Source organism: Hypomesus nipponensis, chromosome 13, assembly GCF_054491055.1.
Source record: "Hypomesus nipponensis isolate SF chromosome 13, ASM5449105v1, whole genome shotgun sequence".
Lineage (NCBI taxonomy): Eukaryota > Metazoa > Chordata > Actinopteri > Osmeriformes > Osmeridae > Hypomesus > Hypomesus nipponensis.
The window spans coordinates 3,433,297-3,455,701 of record NC_140373.1 but is presented as its reverse complement, the minus strand read 5'-3'; the positions used below and the strand labels follow the sequence as shown (position 1 = coordinate 3,455,701).

The following is a 22,405-nucleotide window of genomic DNA, read 5'->3' as shown; positions in this document are numbered from 1 at the left end:
AAAAAGAGTTATTTCATAAAAGGTTTGTCAACCTTTTCTTCTAATCAAACAACTGTGGTACACTTTGTTGAGTTTGTCGCCTTCGCCATGACATGTTCTTGAGTTGAATCCAATGGCTTCTTTTAACATGTTCAATCAAGGCTTAACACGGAGACAGGCTCTGCAAAGACTATTGTTGCTTCGTAACAGAAAACTGACAAGACTCCAGAAAGAGAAGGCTGGAGGGAGATGTAAAGGGAGGGAGAGGGGGAGAGAAAGAGGGAGGGAGGGAGGGAGGGAGGGAGGGAGGGAGGGAGGGAGGGAGGGAGGGAGGGAGGGAGGGAGGGAGGGAGGGAGGGAGGGAGGGAGGGAGGGAGGGAGGGAGGGAGGGAGGGAGGGAGGGAGGGAGGGAGGGAGGGAGGGAGGGAGGGAGGGAGGGAGGGAGGGAGGGAGGGAGGGAGGGAGGGAGGGAGGGAGAGAGAAAAATAGCTTGAGACATAGCCCAACAAAGAACAAAGAGTTCCTTTATGGCAATAGCACCTGTCTTGTAACAGAACAAAGACCAGACACGGAACCCATTCAGGTGGTACTGAGATGAGACAACATGGGCCTCTTCATACCTGCCAGTGTCACACCTGCCAACCCCACACCAGGAAGCTGCAACTGCTCATTAATTACAAGTAGGACCACAGTACTGTACTTACGGTTACATCTGGTCTCACCAAATAATTGTGGAAGCAGTTAATGTGTAATAGTGAAGGCTAATCGTGTGTTTGATCGATTATTTTGTATGCAGAGATTAGTAGACCTCACCAACAACAACAACATCCCCTCAGAAAAGATGAAGTTGAATAGCACAGAACCAAGTGGATAGACAGCGAAGATTAAGATTTAAAAAACAAGCCAGCATTCAGATTTCACCAGCCCCATGTTTACTTGCGCACGCACAACATTTGGTATATGCCACCAAAGCAGCAATCACTCCTGGCGAAGAGATTTGCACAATAAACTGAAACAGTAATCCCGAAAAGTAATTGGGATTAGCAATTTAAAGATTGAGATTGTGCAGCCATTGTAGATTAAAGCACATCAAGTTAGGCTGAACTGAACTCACAGCATGTCCGTTCGTGTCCCCGGTGGAAAACCGTCGACTTGGAGATATTCCAGCCTGCCAATCACACATAGCCTATTCAGTGGAGGGGAGGGGTTTGTGTTTGAATCACCAATAACATACTACTGCAGTTACGTGGCACTGACGGTTGATCAAACCCACAGACAATGAGCTGGTGAAAGGGCCTACAATCGGGCTATTAAATCAGAAGGTTGCCGAATGTGCCAAATTACGTTGTGTCCTTGGGCAAGGCACTTCAACTTACTTGCCTCGAGGATAACGTCCCTGTATTTACTGTAAGTCACTCTGGATAAGAGCGTCTGCCAAGCCGGGTAGAAAAACCTGCAGCCACAAACGGGTTCTACACCAGACGCCGTGGCATCTCATCTGCGGGCGCCACTCTGGCTGAGCGGACACACTCTGGAGCCAGGAGTCACGGTGAGACACGGCCCTCCTCCTTCCCCACGCTGCAGGTGCTGTTTGTCTTGGAGGGCACTTCCCACAAGACAAACAGGTGTTTCACCGAGCGTGTGTGTTTACCCAGCAGGCATGCGTCTCCTGTAAATGTTGGGACTGAGCGTGTGGAGGGGTTTCAGGCGGGAAAGGGGCTGTCCTCCTGAGTGGTGTGCTTTGGAAGGACGCGAGGGAACGTCCAATCCGTAGACGTTTGTCTTGTCAGAAAATCACCACTAAAGGTCATTTTTTTTACACTTGAAGTACATTCATGGAAGTGAATCTCGGAGAGAGAAGTCTAAGATTACTGGTGAATATGAACTAATTCGGCTGAAGGACTGGCTATGAAACGCATAGTGTGGTCTTTGTCGCGTCATTTACATGTGGCTCCATCAGAATTTCAATAAGTTAGTAAATTCGTCAATCCCTCGCGACACACTAGTCAACTCAGCAGGCTTTTAGAAGGAGCCTCAACAGACTCATTCTAAGCCTGACCCTGGGTAGGCTGGCACCAAGGAGGGGGGTCATCCCAGGGTTGCGGTTCTTTCTTCCACAAATGAGGCTGTTTGTGCCAAACCCAAAGCAGGGTCACTGTGTTTCTGCCATTAGAGGCCCCAGACAATGGCTCCCTGAACCACAAACCTGGCTGAGCCCCAGAAAACAAAATCAGGAAGAAAGAGATGAAGCAAAAATCTCCGCCCCCAGGTGGGTGGTCTTGATGAGGGGCATGGGATATGACCTACTATAACTTCATCCAAGTTATTCAAAACCTTTTGTTGTTGAGCTGTAACCTTTTGGTTGGAACGCCACAGAACGCCCCTGTGGCAGAGGCATGTACCGACGGAGCCCGCATTTCCCGTCCTGCTGGGCATCTTGTGTGTTCTCATGTCTGCGCTTTGAACCCTCCGAAAAGATGATGACATGCTACCCCTCGAGGTAAGTGTCTCATTCTGAATGTGGGCTTGCTCATACTCTGCAAGGTTGTGTGTCAGTGCTCATACTGCCACATGGTGGGAAGCAAATAGGAATAAAGTCATCTGTTTTCCCCTCAGGAGGTATGAGGGTCCACAGAGCAACGCGAGGGTGGAGGTGAGGGTGGAGGCCAGGTTACCTGCGGGGTGGGGGGTTCCACCTTGCGTTTCTTCTTCTGGTTCTGCTTGTTGGTCCGAGGATAGACCGTCAGAGCCTCCTGCCACCTGAGGGGACAAAGGTCATAAGGTCACAAGGGGCTGCTATGCCCTGGTGTTCACATACTCAGCCGGGCAGGAATGGGATGTGCCGAGGTCCAATCCAATGTGAGGGAGGGGCCAGCCTCCTCTGGTTTAGGTCTGGATCCAAATTCACAAGATTGGCATCACCAACAACAAGCTAACAACACAAACGCTATCTACAGTATCAGATTCACACAGTCTCTTACAGAAAGCCTTTCTTAGCACAGAAAGTGTACAGGTAAACCAAGGAAGAACATGAACCTACATTTAACATGTCAGTTCTGATCAAAGACTTAACAAAACAAGCCCGCAGCAGCTAAACACCATGGCATGGAAAACAAACGGCAAAGGTACAGTTCTGTGTTGTCTAATTGAGGAGCTAACTGCCATCACTGTGGAGCACAGCACTTGAAAGCTATCAAATATTCCCCCTTCATTGTCCGCCCGCCTTGTGAAGAGCGTGAAAGCCTATTCAGCCCTTCTGTACTGTGACATTTAACACCTCGGGTGGAGGCTTCCCTACAGCATGCCGGAGCAAATGGATAAAGGGGGGGAAAAAAGAAATCAACAAAGATCCGACAGAAATACAATCTTGTGTAATCTTGTCTAAGCGTACCAGTATTCCAATTCACTGCCCTCGGAACTTTGGGGTACAGGAGGATCTGGCAACATTGTACAGCCAGGGCAGAGATGAGCTTAGAAGATAAAAGGTCGTTTCTGGGAATTTTTACCATATGCACAAGTTGTAAAATGAACATATTGTGCACTAAATCCTCCCTTTTTTTTTTGTTGCACATAGACACAAATCAGTGTGTGTACAGTTCCCTCTAGTACAGAATGTTGCTACTGTGTGTAATCTGTTATTCATTCTGATGTTATTCTTATAATCTCTCTCTGCGGTAGTTTGAGATTGGGAAATGAGTGAGTGATTACTATTTCAGCACGCTGAGAGAGAGTGTGGCTTATTCTACACTATGAGAGACAGAGAGAGAGGGAGAGAAACATGAGAGATCTTCTTAATCTGGGTGTTTGTCATTGGCCCAACCTTGTCAGATGGCAATAACACTGTCTGGGCCAATATGCTCACCAGTTGGCACAGGTCCAGGGTGAGAGGACTGTGTGTGTGTGTGTGTGTGTGTGTGTGTGTGTGTGTGTGTGTGTGTGTGGGAGCAGATAGCTGCTGTTAGCAGAGCTAAGATGAGCTCAAGAGGAGGAGAGAGAGAGAGAGAGAGAGAGAGAGAGAGAGTGAGTGTAACAGTGAGGCAGGTCGGCAACAATGTGGCTTGTGCACTGTACTCATTGTGAGCTCACTGGAGATGAGGTGACTGAACTAAATAAACAACCCCCAAAGCAAAGTGTTCTGAGGGCAGAAGGCAGAATGTGGAACCAGCCGGGTGAGAGGAAGGAGCTCGTGTCAGTACGCTGATGAGCCAGCACACAGGGGAAGTGAGTCTGTCACGAGTGCAGGCTGAGGGGGGGAGAGCAACAAGAGAAAGAGAGATGGGGCGGGGGGGGGGGGCACACAGGGAGGAGAGCGGCAGAGGAATGTGCACAGTCATTGCACAGCGGATTAGGGGAGAGAGATTTGGGGCTGTGCTGCTCAAAAACAACCAGCAGGGGGCAGAGCGGTGACGACAGCAAACGAAACGCATCGCGCCCTCCCTGGGATTCAGGCCGGTCGAAAGGAAACCAGAGGGAGGAGAGAAAGGGAAGGAAGCAAACAAGATACGAGGGAAGAGAAAGAGGAGGCAGGATAAAGGGTACAGAGAGACGGGGGGGGGGGGGGGGGAGATGAGGGGGGTGACCGTTACCCGTTGATGATCTCACGACACTCGGCCCGGATGAAGTGCTCCTTCTCTGGCGTCAGGATGCAGAGAGAGTTCTTCTGGCCCGTGCGCGACTCCCCATCCACCACGTCGGAGCAGTGGTTCATGTTGATGGTGCCCTGGGGTAACGTGCTGGGCTGGAGGGGACACACACGGAGAGGGACAGGGTCAGAGACAGGGCCTGTCCACACGGCTCAGTCCCTCACAACGCTGGATAGACAGAGACACCAGACAGACACGGGTCTGGATATATGAGCAGTACAGAGAGAGAGAGAGATAAGTATTTACGGTCACAGAGTTGTGGTTGTTTATTACCATTGTGTGTCACCTTAGAACGTCAGAGTTCTTTAGGGTCATAAATATTCCGAAGCGATTGCGGACATCTGCCATTTGGGTACGGTCACACAGACACAAACAACAACAAGCAGCCAAGTGCGAGGCTACACGCTGATGTAAACACCCTCGCCAAAGACGCAACACTGTCCACGCAGGTAAACACACACACACAGCGCACTTCACAACAACACCCACGACACCATGTTTACAGCGCCTCGGCTAAAGTGACTCATGTTCCCGGAGTGGACGCCTCAGAACTTGGGAACAGCTCTGCCCGTTCTTGTGTAAACAAGGAGAGTTCACGGGTTCAGAGTGTGTCTGTGTGTGTGTGTGTGTGTGTGTGTGGGGGGGGGGGCGAGAGGCGGGGCTCAGCCGTTTGACTGTCCAATCTGGGACACGGTTGGGTCGAGATGAGAGAGTTGGGCTATCTGCCGCATGGGTTCGTGGACGCCCAAGAGCTGCCCTATTCCAACAGACCTTCTGAGCTGTCACGGATAATACTGGCCTGTTTCCACTGGAGCAGGGATTCACATACTGGTTAGTGTAGGTTCATGAAGGTTTGAGAGTGTACATACGCGTGTGAGTGTGTGTGTGAACGAGTGAGTGTGTGTGTGTGGACACAGAGGGAGGACACCTAGTTCCACCTGTCACAAAGTTGCGCTGCGTTTGACACCACGTCAAACAAGGACTCGCTCTCTGTCGAACACGCATAACAGTGTCAGTGTCTCAGGACACTTGAATGTGGACATTGCTAGGACAAAACGCCATTGTGCTTATGAATGGACAGGCTTTCTGTACATAAACGTACACACACACACACACACAGCACACCTCTAAGAGAAACCAATCTCTGCTTTACACTGACCTTCCTTGGCGAATCAGAGGAGCGTCAAACCTGAGATACAACCAGACCTCTGCTTGTGTCGTATACTGGACAGTCCTACAGAAACCAGCAAGAAAACCCTAGCAGGCTTCTACACAGGCACCCCTCGGGGTCCAACCGACCTCCAACAAGAAAACGGGCAGAATTAGAGGCAGCAAACCACCACGAGTGATAAATTACAGTCGTCACCGATTCTGAATATATTAAGAGACAAAGTGGGAGACCAAATTAAAAGGCGCCAGGGTCAAGTTAGCGGATGACGACAAATCTGACTTCAGAGCCACCATGTGAGCAGACTAACCATAGCCTGCCAATCACAGAGCCATTTAGACTCATGAGGGGCCTTTGATGTGGACGGCGAAGAGAATGATTGACGTTTTATGGTCGTTCCGCCCCAAAAAAGTGGTTGGGAGGCCTCGATTGACCTTACGAAGACAACAGGTGCCTCCGATTCATAAAACTATTTACGGGAGGAAAGTTCTATACATAAACTCTATCCTGGGTCACGAACCGACATGTAATCTACATTCAGCAGTTTAAAAAACGGAAGGTAGAGATACGATTGGAGAAGTAAAGTTCAAAGCAAAAACTGTGAGAAGGTTGATCTTTATATCAGTTTCAAAGACCTACAGTTAAAAACATTTATTATCATTATCTGGCTCTGAACATTCCAGTAAAATCGTCAACTGTCCAAAAGAGTTGATCTTTAGCGTCTCTGTCCCTTATTCAACACGATGGCGTTCTGATTGGATTCTGGGGCCTCTGGGTTGACCAGTCTGCACAGGGCAGCAGGGCCCTTGACTGGAAGGTGGAGGGGCTGTGGGCGAGCAGCCGGCCTTGACAGACAGACAGCTGGGAGAGAGGGGCCCGGGGCCGAGAGGGAACGGTGTCAGCTTGACATGAGAGCCCTGTCACTGTCAGGGGAGGGAGGGAGGGAGGGAGGGAGGGAGGGAGGGAGGGAGGGAGGGAGGGAGGGAGGGAGGGAGGGAGGGAGGGAGGGAGGGAGGGAGGGAGGGAGGGAGGGAGGGAGGGAGGGAGGGAGGGAGGGAGGGAGGGAGGGAGGGAGGGAGGGAGGGAGGGAGGGAGGGAGGGAGGGAGGGAGGGAGGGAGAGGCGTAGGAAAGTAAAAAGTGATTTGAACTCTGACTCAGGGGCAGAGGCCCATCTGTTCAGGTAAATAAACAGGCGGCATGTCCTTGGGCTAGGGTCAGAGGAGGACAGACAGGCCAAACAAATAGCTAATACCGTGGACAGTTGTCCAAGCTGCTTAAACCCTCGGCTTTCAACCCAACCCTGCATGCTCTCCAGGAAGGCCAGGTGCATCAATGTGGAATCAGCGGAAGACAAGAACTCACGGACGCCTACACCAAAATTAATTTTCATAAAAACATTACTGTGTACTGAGAGATTATAGATTGCTGCATTTTTGTGGAGAGTTAGCATGCTTGGTATATGTGTGTGTGTGTGTGGGGGGGGGGGAAGGTGTGGGGAATGTACCAGCCCAACCAGCACAGGACTGTCACACGTGTACCCAACCCCCCCCCTCCCCGCCCCTGGACAGCGTCAGCTGAGCTCCACCAGTCCCCAGCCAAGCGGGCCACAGCTCCCAGCCCCAACACCCCGCCAAGTCCCCCAACCCAGACCCGGTCGCCTTTCCCTGGGCCATCACACTCCACAATGAGCTCTTTGTGGAGCAGCGCTACCATTCACACAATGTGGGATTGTCAACCACTGCCCCCTCTCCTCTCCCCTCTCCACCTTCCCTCTCCACGAGGAAGTGACCAAGATTTCAGAGACATCGAGCAGAGAAGAGAAGGACAAACAAACCTTCTTTTGTGACGGATGCGTGGAAACGATGAAGTGAGGGTAAACTGTGTCGTTTGTCTCGAACTGTGCCAGCGGCTCCACTCAAGACTGAGCACAAAGGGGGAGAGAAGAATAACGTGTGTTTGTGTTGGTAAGAGAGCAAAACTGTGAGGCGGACAAAAAAAGAAGAGAGAGAGACAGAGAGCAAGAGGGAAGAAAGAGACAAAGACGGAGGGAATTTCCCCCTCCTAAAAAAAACAACAACAACATGTTTTGAAATGTTATGATAACATGCCTCATGGTTGCATGTGTGCCAACATTATCTTTGACTCTTCAGCCAGCATTCAGTGTTGCTCTTTGTACCCATCATGAGATGCCAGTGTACAGACACACCTCTTTTCAACTAATAAAGCAGTCATTCCACCCAAGCACTCCCTCACGCTAACAGCACTAGCCACGCTAACAGCACTAACCACGCTAACTAGCAATCCCTACACCAGCCCGGGCAGTCTATGATCCATGACCCCGACGACAGCGATCTGGCAGCCACACCAAACAAACACTCAACTCTCACGCTTCATTTTTGGGTTTCCCCCCCTCTTTTTCCTCTCCATTCTGTCCATCCTCTCCCTCTCCTAATTATCTGTGTCCAGATGTTGCCCTGTCTGGCAGCAGTGTTCATCATTAGTGGCCTCTCTGATTAAGACATGAGAATGAGACTGGAACCACACAGACAGGCCCCGCGGTCTCAGAACTTCACCCCTGGCCACATGACAGCACAAGTAAAACATCCCATTCTTTCCACCTAATGACATCCGGAGAGAAATATTTTGCTCCTTTTGGCAGCTTGCTCCCTGTGTGTGTGTGTGTGTGTGTGTGCGTGCGTGTGTGTGTCTGTCCCCGTGCCTGTGCATCTGTGTCCCCATGCCTGTGTGTGTGTGTGTGTGCGTGGCTTTAGTTCTCCATTGCCAAGATAACTCAGATCTCCCTTCGAGTACGAGGGCTTGGTGCCAACCAGCCTCGTTCTGGAGGCAGGAGGAAGCACACAGTGACGGGGTGACAGGGTGACAGGGTGAGGGTTACAGCTCGGAGTGACGGGGTGAGGGTTAGAGCTCAGAGTGACGGGGTGAGGGTTAGAGCTCAGAGTGACGGGGTGAAGGTTAGAGCTCGGAGCGCCGTGACAGAGCGCTACGTCCCATCCCAGTGTTACTGATGATCGCAGCCTCCATGCTGCGGCACAGCGGTGAGGTCATGGGACACAGGCGCTGGTGAATTACAAAAGGCCCAGAGATTTCCCCCGATGGTCATCACTTCCAATCAGATAACCATATCCACTCACTTTTACTGTAATCACCACATCCACCTTATCTCATACATTAGCCGACCTACCCCCCCCCCCCCCCCAGCACTGGGTCAGTAACCTGTGGAGAACTGGGGGCCAGAAAATCAAAAAGTGGACAAATGTTGAGTGCTTCCCCATGCTTCCTCCGAGTCGCTCGAGTTCGACCATCAAAGAGAGGGGGAGCGACAGGGGCGATCATGAGAGAGAACAATGAATGTGGACCTCTTGGCTGAGGAGCAAGCCTGACTCATGGATATGGACCTACAGTCCTGTCTGGGCTCCAACTTCCTTCGGTTCTGACTGATAACGCCAATTGTGCGATGGATTTTTCCTTGGAGACTTGGAACAACATGAGCAAATACACCGTGCCGACGGCCACGAGCACGGCAACCAACAACCTCCGGGGAAAATCGGCTCCTGGCTGCCAAACAGATCCAGTCATCTCATCTAGACCTGCATCCTCATTCCAGTAATCCAACACAACACAGTCATGCCAGGTGTCGGAAGATGACGGATTGAAGATAACTACTGCTCCTCATCCTAGCACTCATCCCAACCCCTCACCCCTACCCTCACCTCCCTCCTGTTTCAACACTCACCCCTAACCTCCGTTCCCCCCCCCACCCCCACCCCTCCCTCCCTGCTGAAACCCTCAAACAGTGGAATCCTCTACTGTCTAAATCCCTCCTGGCCATATGGCAGACATCACAGGCTGCTCTCAGGGCAAACATGCCCATCCGGGCACTTCCACAGACACACACCTCACTCCACTGGAATGTGGTTCAGATGGTTCAAGTGTGTGCACGTACACAAGACATGCTGTCCTGATACATGCTCGCCCAACGGATGGTATCCCTCTGTACTGATGGAGGACAGCAACACAAAGTCCTCCTCAGTTCCCGTGGGGAAGAGCAGAGGCGATCCGTCGTTCCTCCTCTTCGCCTATCTGTCCTCGGAGAGAGGAGTGGGTGGTGTGATGCTCGGTTCAGCAGCGCTGCAGCAGCCGAAGCCCAGAACGGAGAGGAGGAGGAGGATGAGGAGGGTGAGTTGGAGGATGAAGGGGGCTATGCAAACGTATGTGGAGAGATGGAACTACGTCATGTGATGTGTGGAACCAGCACTGTGAGAAGACGGATCACTGTTACGAAGCTGAAGGGGAACTTTTTTTTTTTTTTTTTTTTTTTTTTTTTTTTTTTTTTGCAGGAAGTGTGTGTGTGAGCGTACGCGAGTCAGACTTCCATCTGTGGTGTGGCGATAGAACAGGTGCTTGGCCAGACTCTCCTGATCTGCACAGTAGCTGCACTACGTGCGTGCACGCATTTTCATGTTCCAGAACCATTCCGAGAGCGATGATTCACACCGTCCTCCTTCTCTCCTTCCTCCCGTCAGCCTTCTCCTCCGGCCCACTCACCGCCTTCCAAACCCATCCACTCTTAACGACCTTTCTGTCACCCTCAAGTTGTCACAATTCACACATATCCTAGCAGAACCTAGAACTAGAAACATCCCAAAATGTCCTCCCCTGGTCTCCTTCCCTCTGCCCGCCCGCCCGCCTCCTAGAGACATCTGCTGTGACTGTCTGCTCCCTTCTCCTCTCTCGCATGCTGCTGCTGCCCACTACACACTTACTGCTAATTCATTCATACCAGCAAATTACAGCTCAAATCGCTGCCTTCTCTCATGTCATCTGTAAAAACAGCTAAAAGCCCAGAAGTTCTCGGTTTATTTTTTTTGTAGCGTGTGAGCTACTAGAGCTAAAGAGGCAGAAATGGAGGGCGGATTGACAATGTTTTTTGTTGTTTGATTTCATTGGCCACCCAGGTCAGCTCCATTGACCCAGTTTCCATGGCGACAGGAAGGGATGGAAGGCCTGGATTGTCTTTGTGGAATATTGAGTCAGTAAACGCATGCTTGTGACACTTCACCCCCTCCCCCCCCCCCCCCCCCCCCCCCCAACACGCACACCCCCTCATCAACCATGACTACAACCACCCATTAGAATACTCCACGTATCCATGGGCAACCCTTTCCAAGAACAACAAGATGATGCAGTCACAAGTGCACTTCCTGCTCCGGTGGATTGGACGGCATTGTTGCACGGCTCCCATTTATCTCATCAAACCACTGTTTCCTGATGAAAATATGGATTCTCCAAAAACAACACAAAACTAAACAACCATACAAACAAATCTGTAATCCACAGTTCTGTATTCGTGTGAGGGGAACAGTTCTAGGACCCTGGTCTTTTGAACGCACCCCCACCACACCCGCTACAGAGTCCCAGTCCTTAGATGGAAGCAGTGTTTGGATGTCTGCAGTGTCCTCTGACACAGCACTTTGGAGGAGTGGGCCGACCAAGACCCATACTGTGTCTGTGTCACAACCACAGGTATTATTCCCCAACAGAAACTGGGCACTTCTCCAGTTCTCCACCTCCCAACATCATTTTCCAGGAAAATCTTTTGCCTTATACTGCGCAGACTACAGCTCAATATCCCCCCAGGGATTGATAAAGTACTACTACTATAAAGCATATGCAAACAATTCATGTAGCACCAGTGCTAGTTAGCATGATAAAATGAGCGCACTAACTATTCTTGCACAGAACAGAGTGGTGTCATTCAGCCAGGCAGGCCTAGTTTCTTCAGCCTAGTCTTCCGTCAGTCAAGCGTTTACATAAGGAGGTGCCACCCAGGTTCAGATGACTCCTTGATAATAAAGCTCTAGGCAAATGTCCAGCTATTCAAATCGTCCGACAGTATGTAACAGCGGCTAATGGACCGCAGGCGTTCCGCAAGATATTCAGCGTGACTGCCCAGGTCTGGGCTGAAACATTCCACCGCAGACCCTCAGCTCGAAGCTAGGTGCTAGTTAGCAATTAGCCTGCTGTTCTCGTTGCTTCTCCCCTGAGAGAATGCTGTACAGAGGGGGTCATTAAATAAGAAAAACAAAAGGCTAGGGGGGAGAGAGAGAAAGAGAGGGAGGGCGGGAGCGAGAGAGAGCGAGCGAGAGATATAGAGAAAGCAAGAGGAGAGAGAGCACCCTGGTAAGCTGATTAGGTGGTGGGTCTGGAGGGAGGCCAAGCCATGGCCGTCGGCAGTGGGAATTTTGGGCAATGTCCTGAGGAAGCCGGAGAGGGTAATTAAAGAGAGGAGCTCAACCAACAACAATGAGAACAGCAGCCAACCGACTGACTGCCCGGGTTCCTGTGCCTTTATGAGTAATCGTTGTGCATTCAATTGGGCAAAAGAGTATCAATAAAAACGTTGGACGTTTGGGTACAACATCTGTTTTGAGATACACGGCATACCGTGATCTTCATCTGATACACAGGCTATTCTTTGCTGCCACGGAGTTAGAGGCTTAAACATGCCATGCAAGTTCTGTCGCCGTGGAATGTCTTGCTGTAAGCATTACACTACGCAGTCAACCATTTGCCTGAGGGTTAATTCAAACAAGCCCAAAGAAGAAAATACATAAATGTCCTATGAGGTCATCAAGACATATTGGAACTTTGATTCAACATAAATCTAATTATATCTTTGCTTCGTGATCAGTGTTGGCAAAACAAAATAATCTCCGTGCCTTGAGCTTGCCTGACCCTAGCAGGTGGCTTGGCTGGCTCATCGTGAAAGCTGGAGGTGGAAGGTCAAGAGGTCAGATGACACCTGCATCTGTTGCAGCACTGACAGACTGTCAACTGCAGCTGGGGTTCAAGCCCCCAGCATGGACCCGGCAAGAAGCGGAACTCAGCCAATGAGGACGTCTCAATAGGGCGATGAGAGCAATCCAACAACTGAGCTTTATTACAATTGGTAAACATGCTAGCGGGAACTTGATCAATCTGCCTAGGACTTGAGACGTGCGAAACAAGAAGAAAAAGAAAAACTAGCCTTTGGGCCGGACCACAGACAGACACTTTTAGACACACGTCAGTGAATGGAGCTGCTGCATAAAGTTCTGCGGCAAAATGCCCCCCCTCCCCCCTCCCCCCTCCCTCCCTCACTCCCTCCCCCCCTCCCCACTCCCCCCCTCCCTCCCCCCCTCCCTCCCCCCTCCCTCCCCCCTCCCTCCCCCACTCCCTCCCCCACTCCCCACCTCCCTCCCCCCCTCCCCCCTTCCCTCCCTCCCCCACTCCCCCCCTCCCTCCCCCCCTCCCTCCCTCCCTCCCTACCCCCCTCCCTCCCTCCCTCCCTCCCCCCTCCCTCCCTCCCTCCCTCACCCTGAGGCTTTATATGAAACCTTTTGTTGGTGTCCCAGTCTAGTGTTCGGAGCAAGCCGAGTGAGCAGTCAGTCTGACAGCCGGGTAGGCAGACAGACAAGTAGACAGTCAGACATGCAGTCATTCAGACAGACGGTGAGTGTTCAGCTTTACAGAGAAGGAGAGGTTCAAAAGAATGAGACACAGAGAGGAGAGACACACACACATTAAACAACACTGTTGCTCTCTTAGACACAAATGATTTATAGTCGTAAGCGAGAGCAAGCATGCGAGGCACAGACCGACAGAAGCTTGGCAGGCAGGAGGCTGGGAGGGGGAAGAGGGAGAACGTGAAAGTCAGAAGAAAAAGGAGGATGAGAGCGAGAGTACTGAGAAAGCTCAGATGGAGGGGGAGAGAGACAGAGAGAGACAGAGAATGTGGGCTTTCGTTTATCCCAGTCCTCCCTTAGTCTCTCTCTCTCTCCACTGTGAACGCTTGGAAATCAAGTGAGAATGAAAGCACTGGAGGGAAAAAAGTTTTTTTTTAAAGGAACCTGTTGAGGACTTCTCAACACGAGGCAGCAGAAGGACCCGTGAAACAGCTCTTCATTTAAACCCCTCAATACCAACGACACAACCCACGATACATGACACGAAACGGGGCTAGTCGTAGCTACCGGAGCTGAAACTACCAAGCTGTAGGCTGGCTGCAGCATGTCTCTCAACGGAGGGGACACCTAGACCTGGGCCTGCTGAAGACACTCAAAGCACATCCTGCCTCGTTCCCTGACTGGTGATAATAGCACGGCTGGATGAAAGCAGGAAACCCTGCTCTCCACAGCTGGCTCCAATCTAGTGGTGTTAGATCTGGGGTTTCTCCCAGGGAAGGCAGACGGAGGAGGGCAGTGTTCACACGAGGCCCCTCGTAAACCACCCCCCCCCCCCCCCCGCCTTCTCTGTAGGCTACATGCACAACGCTCGTGCACATGAGCTAGACCGACATGTATGACCCACGCCAATTTGTTTGTCGACAACAGCGGCGATCGAGAGCTGCTAGGAGGAAGGGGTTGACTAACTCGGGCGATTTCCACTCGCATGCCAAGTCTTGGAGTTTGAGTGTGTACGCAGGGGAACAATGATGTTTGGTGGGTCACAATTAGCAAAACGTTATTTTTAGACTCATTAAGCATCGGCCCACAAGTCTCTCCCTGACTAAGTGGAGAGAGGGATGAGGAGAGGAGTGGAAGGAGAGAGGGATGGGGAGGGGGTAGTTGAACGCTCTTAAGAGCTTCAATTAACTTGTCCATTCTCTTTCCAAAAGCAAAAACCCACAATTCAAGAAAGCTCCAATCTCCTTTCATAACCTACTTCTCTTGCCATTTAACACCAGTAACTATACAGTTTTATCAAGATTAAGTACAGGGTCCTTAACAGCCCCCCCCCCCTGCTGTTGTGGCCTTTAAGCTGAACTCATGGATAAATTACAGCAGGGCCATATTCAAGTCACCAGTGTCTTCAGCAGTACCAAAAGCTAAACACAAGACCATAGCTCTGGGTTTCCATAGCAGAGCCAGGACTGGGCTGGGCAGGACTCTGATGAAAGTGTCCAAACAGTGAACCATGGACTGATAAGATGGCTATCACAACCATATCCGGGATGACCCCTCTAGTTTCAGCCAGCAGAGAATAGACTACAAAGCAAAAATCTAAACAGAGGGGGGAGATAGAAGAAAGCTAGGGGAGGCTAGCAGAGTGACAAATGGTTCTAGAGAATGCAGACTACCAGTGTGTGAAACTGACAAGGCCTAGATCCACATGAGGAACTGCCACTAGCACTACAACTACTGCACATTGTTATTCAAGTTGGGTTCTGTTTTGGAAAGTATAAAGTCGACAGTACAGGCCTCCCAGCGATGGACCACAACCCAAAATGAAAACTGCTGCAGGTTGGGGGCTTTCAGCGAAGAGTTACAGTTCGGTTGTGTGGACGTTACCCAGTGGGCAGTGTGTGGACCTGAGATTAGAGGCCCTGTGAAGTGAATGGGTATTCCCATGGTTTTTGCGGCTTTGTGCGACAGGAACAGTGACCCCACTGTAATCCACGGGTGTTTACATTCCAGTAGATGAGTTCCTACTGGAGCCAGGGGTTGAAAAAGGTCTCTCTTGCAGCCAATCCAGCCCACACCAAAACAAGCCTCGCCCATCTCTCACCAGGGCTCTCCAAACAAACGGCAGAAATCCACATAGAAAGGCTATCATGGGAGGTGTAAACTACCTCCAACTCTGCCCCCCCCCGCAACCCCCTCCCCAAGCGACAGCCTCTCATCCATCTTCTCCAGATCTCTCCCCCCCCCCCCATCCCCCCATCCCCCGCCCCCTTCCCTCCGCCACGGCTGACATGCTACTGTCGTTAGTGGTCCTGTTACTGTAGTTTTAATTGAGGGGGAGTCAACTTTCAGTTTGTTCCCCTGCTGACTGCCTGGGGGCAGCAACACCAGGGTGCACTCCCTCCTCCTGTCAACGTGACCACAAGAGGTGGTCAACACCAACAAAAGGATTTTTGTAACAGTTTAAAAATAACCCTTGTTTTTTGTTGTCGCAATCTCTCCTGACGTGTGGCTGATGTCTGCAGGCCGTAGGTTCTGCAGGCCGTAGACTCTGCAGGCCGCGGGTTCTGCGGGTCTAACAGTGTGACTCTCTGGAACAAACATCAAGTCAAGAACGGGGACAAATTCAAGAGTGCAGCCTGCTTCATTTGACTGCCATCCAAGTAGGTTAATACTAGAAAGAAACTCAGGTGACTAACATTTATTATTTCCAAATGACCTGTATTTGTTGCTTAGTATGTTTGTGTATTTGGTCAGACATTTGATCCCCCTTTCACACAAACAGAACAATGACGGGTTAAAAAAGTCTCACGGTGTAACTCAGTAAGTGTCCAGACTTTTTCTATGGTTATTACGCCATGCATACAACATTCTCAAGAAAAAGAAACACAAACTAAAATATCACAATATTCAAAGCTGTCCTGAGTCGAGACAAATCATTGACGCAAACCTTTTTTTCACAATGACTTATGTGCAGATGCATACCGAACGGGGCTATTTTCACCCATGTCACATGACACAGGTCACTAGTAGTGGGGGTTAAGGGGCGCGCTGCCTCCATCCATGAGGTCACGCAGGGGGCAGTAAGAGCTAGGTGTTAACACATCAATTTCAGAGTGTCGCTTGTGGGGTTATTAGAGAGTGGGTGTTGACACTGACGACGCTATCGAAGTCTCAGCATGAGCTGGAAAAGGTCCACAGCACACCCACACACCTGCTGTGTGTGTGTGTGTGTGTGTGTGAACACCGGACGTAACATGTACTTTGTGTGAGTGTGTGTGTGAGAGTCTGTATGAGCATATCTGTGTGCAGAAATTGTTTTATGCCGTCTTTGTTTAATATAAATGTGCACAGAAACAAAAGGATGTTTGCAGTAGCGTTTCAGACAAGCCTCTGCTCCACGGAGCCAACAAACCCTTCTCCTGTCTGGAAACAGCCGAGTCATCTCTGACCTCCCCGCACGTCTCGCCCTACAGACACTCCTAACCCTACACAACACCTGTTCTTGACACAGGCCCTGCAGTCAAGTACTCTCTGTCCTGAGGGCTAATCTAACCACACACACACACACACGTCAGAAACGTCTGCAGCTCAGCACCAACACACACTCAGACTCCTCTCTGTCGTTTCCTTGCTTACTACACTAATGGATATGAACGTAAAATATGATGTTGACCATTACAAAAACAGGCATTGAGCAGAAGAAGTAACTGGATTGTGTATACAAGTCTTCAATATTTAGTCAAATGAACATTTGATCGACTAAAGGACAGTTAAAACTTGTGATCATAGCCTACAGCCCTACACAGTGTTCTCTCCACCACCAGAAGGTTCTTTATCAGTGTGGGTTGAATAGACCCCTTAAACACAACAGTTGGAGGGTTAGACTGTGAGAATTCCTGACAAAAGAGAAAAAAAAAACCTGGAATCCTACATCATGGTCAAACATTCACTATGAGCTCTCTGCTGAACAAAGAAACAAAAAGGTGTTGCCTAGGTAACTCCAGCCTGAATTGACTTTGTCAGCCAGTTAGCAGTAAAACTATGCAATCAACTAGCTTAGCAAGCATCTGGTGGTACTACTACCACCATTTTACTATCATTTAGGATATAATCCTTTATTTATTTTTTATAACCTGGGTTATCAGGATATAATCCTTAAGTATGTCCCTTTCTTTAACAGTACATTCAAATGGTTGTGCAACATTGGCCTTGTTTTGAGGCCTCTTGAAGAACCAACACAGCAAAGCACCCTGTTGTTCTGCTGTATTTGCTTTGCATGGCAGAACATATTCTATGTAGGCCAACAAGTTTCTCCCAGTCTCTCATTTCTCCATCCATCCGTCTATACATCCACAGCACCCATTCTCTTTTCTCTCTACGCTCACCCTCTCTTTCTCTATCCCTCTCCATCCACACATTTCTCTCCCCATTTCATCCCAAAGCACCCCAACATCTTTAAATTCTCCCCCCCCCCCCACATCATGCAGATAACCTTCTCTCCAAACTAACCGTCCCATTGTTATAAATAGTGGTTGTGGGCCTACCCCACTCTGAGTAAACCCCACACATACACAACCCCCTCCTTTCCCCAAGAGCACGGAGCGTGTGTGATCTCTCCCAGGCCCCAGCTAACCAGTTTCCCCCCCCCCCGGGTGATGCCACATCCTGCGGGCGTAGACCACAGCCCATCTGGGTCTGGTTAGACCCAGGGCACAGGGTCCCATAAAACTAGGTTTGGAGAAAGCACACAGGGGCACCCTCTCATCTCTTAACCCCAACCCCACGCTCTCTGGCTGGGGCTCTGATGTGGGATTGAGCCCCTGGGTCTTAGGAGACGTCATGCTTTTTTTTTTTTTTCTACTGCTCCAGAGAGACATCCATGTAGAGATTTGGGCTGGCATATGTTAACTATAGGTTTAAAGCTAGGATACCGTTTACATAATAGGCTATAGGCCCATTGGTTGTCATAGTTACACTGGGTGTTTTACGGCAGTGTGATGTGTTGCTACACTACCTGGTTTCAATGGGAAGAAACTTGTGTCATCATTTTGTCCGGTGTGCTTATAATGGAATATATACAGGCTATCATGGAGAGGATCTGGTGTGTCAGAGAAATTAACCACATTACACCCATATTCCATAGACTATGAACCATATTCCATAGACTATGTATTCCATAGACTATGAACCTCGTGCAGTAGTATCAGGTCAACATGAAACATGACTGACCTAATGTAGACTAAGGAGCCTCCACTGTTGTGTTCTGTATGACCAGGGACTGATTATAGATAACCCTGCCACTTTGCATCGTTTTCACAGCTGAACCCTATGGAAAACAAGGCTTCAAAAACATTATTCACCACTTGAAGTCTGCATCTAGAACAGCTGACCCCCGCTCCCTTTGATCCTCCTTTCAGGAAAAAAAGATGAAAACACGATGAGTGACACTGGCCAAAGACAGGAAACAGGAAAGAGAGAACGTCCTCCCTGTTTCGCCTTCCTCTGTATACATCTCGTCCATCCCCACGGTCTCTTACACCTCTCCCTCTGTACTGTACTTTCCAATGACAGTGAGGTCATCACTATGCCACGTTTTAATCCTTTGACAGTGATAAGGAGACAGATTAATCAGCAACATGTAGCCTGACATTGGTTCTTGCGACAGAAGAGATGTTGACGTTAATTTCATACATCGAAGGACGGATGCCAACATTAGGTATTCACATGTAAGGGACAGGTTCCTGTAGAAGGAAATGAATTCTCTACGATCCTTTGGAGCTGTGGAACAAGTTATCCACCCACATAACGCCAACACACACACACATTGAACTGAATAGCCCTCATCCCCCTGTTATATAAAGGTACTCAGTATCTCAACAGCAAAGGGTGCACAGAGAGAGAGACACGTGTTCTTTCATCCAGTGTTCTTGCACCTCTGGCACAGAGAAAACATTGCTGGTTCAAACAGCCTCACTTTCCAAACTTCTGGATTATACAAATATAGACCAATCAATACAACCTGCCCACACTCTGCGTCTCGTTTGAATGTAAAGTGCTAGCGATGAGAAGGCTGTGTACAACTGATGCAGAACTGTATAGTGTATTCAAAAACACAATAAGTGGTTCCAAGATGATATCTCACTTGGCCTAGCTCAGAAAGTTTTTTGCACTGATAAGAAGTAGTTAGTAAGGGGAAACTTACACAAGACGTGTTAACAGTTTTAAACAAACACACGTGATGTCCTCGTGTATTGTACTACTACTACTACACCTGACTTCTCCCAATCTCACTGACATGGTGTCACTTCATTCCTTTTTTAGCACCTCACGCCCGGCCAGTTAGCATAGCGCTTAGCATGTTAGCGCGATGCTAGCTAGCTAGCTAGCAGGCCTGGCTGGGGTGACGGGTCTTGTTGACAGTGCGGTGACAGGATGGCTCAGTGACACATTCTGCAGGTATGCCTCAAGAGTGACAGATTGACACTCCACTTACACACCAAACACGATAGGCATGTCCACCTTGACTCACATTACATAAACATGTACACAACATTTCTATTGTTTTGTTGTTTGAATGAGTTGTAAGTTACGAGCCATTCTCTTCCTTTGATGAGCTCTGGGCAAACAGCTCCAGTTATAAAACCTTCACGGCAAGGGACTCTCGTAAACAATGGACAAAACAATCGTAAAGTCAGCTTAGAGTTGTAGTAATCTAAATTGGAGCTCATTGCCAAACTGCAGATGGTGAAAAGCACTCATGAGTGTTTATCGCTAGCCAAACTATCCCAGAGCTAAGCAAGCAACACAACAAGGAAGTCTTTACTCACCATCTCATCCAGGGCATAGCGCAGCAACCCATGCTCGTACAGGATGAAGAACCGTCTCTGCCATTTCTGTTAAAAGACAGAGACAGAGAGAAGGTGGATTTAGTAACATTTGCTTCGTTCATTATTTACCACAACAAAAACAAACCATGGCAAAGCTAACTATGATTGTAACTGTGTCCTGTAGACAAAAGTTTGATATTCACAACAGACCCTTGGCTTGGAGCGTAATGGTTGGTAACGAAACACTGTACAACTGACAGGGTTTACAACTGCTTACAGCAACAGCTCCCTTCTCCCGAGGCTGATGTTGCAGATGGGTTTGTGACTCAGCGGCCTAGATCCTACACCCAGGACTGAGCCAAAACTCACACTGACACGCACACTGCAGCAGTTTAACCCTTGGGGCCATGCAGCATCCAATATGCTGGCCTGGCTCAGTTTCAGCATGTGCCAGATACTAGACCTTGAGATTGGCTGGACTATGTCCTCACCTCCCATGCGTCACTTCAAAATATTAAACATCCATTACTGGCGTTGTGATAACCCTCTGACCTGATGAGACTTCCAGGAAGATCATCTCCCTCCCCCCCCCTTCCCCCCCCCCAGGCAAAAGCGCTGGGAGCCCCAGAAACAGTGAAACTGTTTCAGTACGGCGTGTGCTACCCGTGGGAGGCTGGCTTGTGCAAACAAACTAGATGGGAGATGAGAGAGGAGCAAATATTCTGCTGGGTTCTCCATGGAACACAGGACAGTGAACCAATCCTGGATGACAAGCACATCAGTCCATAGCCGAAACATCCAAAACCTCCAGTACATAGATTGCTAGGCTCCTGCAATTTTCTCAGTTCCTTCTGCTCCCATTTCTAAACAACGTAAACAAAGCATCCACCTTGGGGGGATGGATGGTAAACAAAGCAATGGAACTCACTTCGGATGAGGTAAAAGTCTACCTCGTTTCAGAGAATAAGATATTTTGAAACTCTCAGCCCACACCCTTTCATAAGTCCCATCAACGACCCCTCCTTTCCCTAATGCACGGCTCCGTCCTGGTGTTGTGTTACCAGCCTCCGTGTTTCTGCGGAGACCCATCAATAAAAGATGAGAAAAGTGCTTTGTGATCTACGAGGCATCAGGGGCCCAGAACGGGGATGGCGTTCGGCGTCCTGTGCTGTGCCCTGAGCTGAAGGATGCTCATATGGGCCTGGTTATTCAGCAGGGCCATTAAGAGTTTGATATAGAGCTCACCAGAGTCCACTGATAGAAGACGTTAAAGCTCCTTGATGAGGTTGGGAGGGTGAAAGAGAGAGCAGACTCTAAAGAGCTATTACACTCAACACCAACGGTGGGAGGGGGGGACGAGCATTAAGGATCTCACCGCAAGGCCTCTGGCCCATCCGTCAGATATGTTTTTACATATATACGCTTCTCTGATTGGCTCTTTGGGATGTTAAATCTTCTTGGAGCTCCAATTAAATCACAGAACCATGGTTCAACAACCCTTTCTATTGGCAGAACAGCTTGAAACCCCAACTCAACACCAGCAGTCAGCCCAGTGTTTATTTACCCCACAGAACAAAAGTGCATGTGAGCCCAGCACTGACAGAAATAGTGCATTTGGGGGGTGTTGACAGCGGAGGCGGCCGGAGGCTGCAGAGATGCTACGTGCCCATATGGAAGCCATCAGGGGGGGGGTTGTGAGAACCCAGAATGTTCCCACTCCTCCTCAACATCCTCCCTCCGTCTGTTTCTGGACGCTCCCTCCCTCGAACGTATCATTTCATATCAGGGCCGAGGAGAGGAAGTGGTTCTACTGTGGGAGCACCCCCCTCCCCCCCACCCCCTCCCCACCCCCTCCCCCCCCATCCCCCCCCTCCCCTCCCGGTAACCTCCCCATGAGACCGTCCACCAAGAGATAGAGTCAATATTATCCTCATTAGCTCCTGAGAAAGTGAGCTGGAGGGGGGAAGGGGGGCTTGTTCTAAAGCAAACCAGCCTCCCACAGGAAGCAGCCATGGACAGTAGTGTCCCAGATTCATCAGGACCGGGTATAGCTGGGATTGGAAGAGGCCTGTAATGTGCCACTATACACAGAAAAGAAACGTTTACTGAGTAGAATTAAGTGAAAGGTTGCACAACACATCCAAAACCTCAATTTTACCTGGCTTGTATGTTGACTTGATTTAAGAACCGTACGGTACTAAGATTGTAGTCCAGCTAAAATATTCTCATTTAAAATCTGTTGCAGTGTTTCAATCTATAAAGCTAATGCTCATTAATACTGACCTTTGAAAGGTAAGAATCAATCTGCACACTGATATTTT

At 49.6% G+C, this 22,405-nt stretch overlaps 1 protein-coding gene across 5 annotated transcripts in view; it reads right to left on the bottom strand.

The window, feature by feature from the left end:
• Positions 1–22,405, bottom strand: part of mpripa (myosin phosphatase Rho interacting protein a) — a 45,634-nt gene that overhangs the window by 19,210 nt on the left and 4,019 nt on the right. For 3 of the 5 annotated variants that reach the window (XM_084669865.1, XM_084669864.1, XM_084669866.1), the window contains exons 3-6: positions 20,085–20,150; positions 4,566–4,717; positions 2,655–2,739; positions 1,094–1,147 (exon numbers count right to left, since the gene is read on the bottom strand). In XM_084669865.1, coding sequence (XP_084525991.1) covers positions 1,094–1,147; positions 2,655–2,739; positions 4,566–4,717; positions 20,085–20,150 — 357 coding nt within the window. The remainder of the gene's footprint in view (positions 1–1,093; positions 1,148–2,654; positions 2,740–4,565; positions 4,718–20,084; positions 20,151–22,405) is intronic. The other 2 variants (XM_084669867.1, XM_084669868.1) reach the window with 1 other exon arrangement.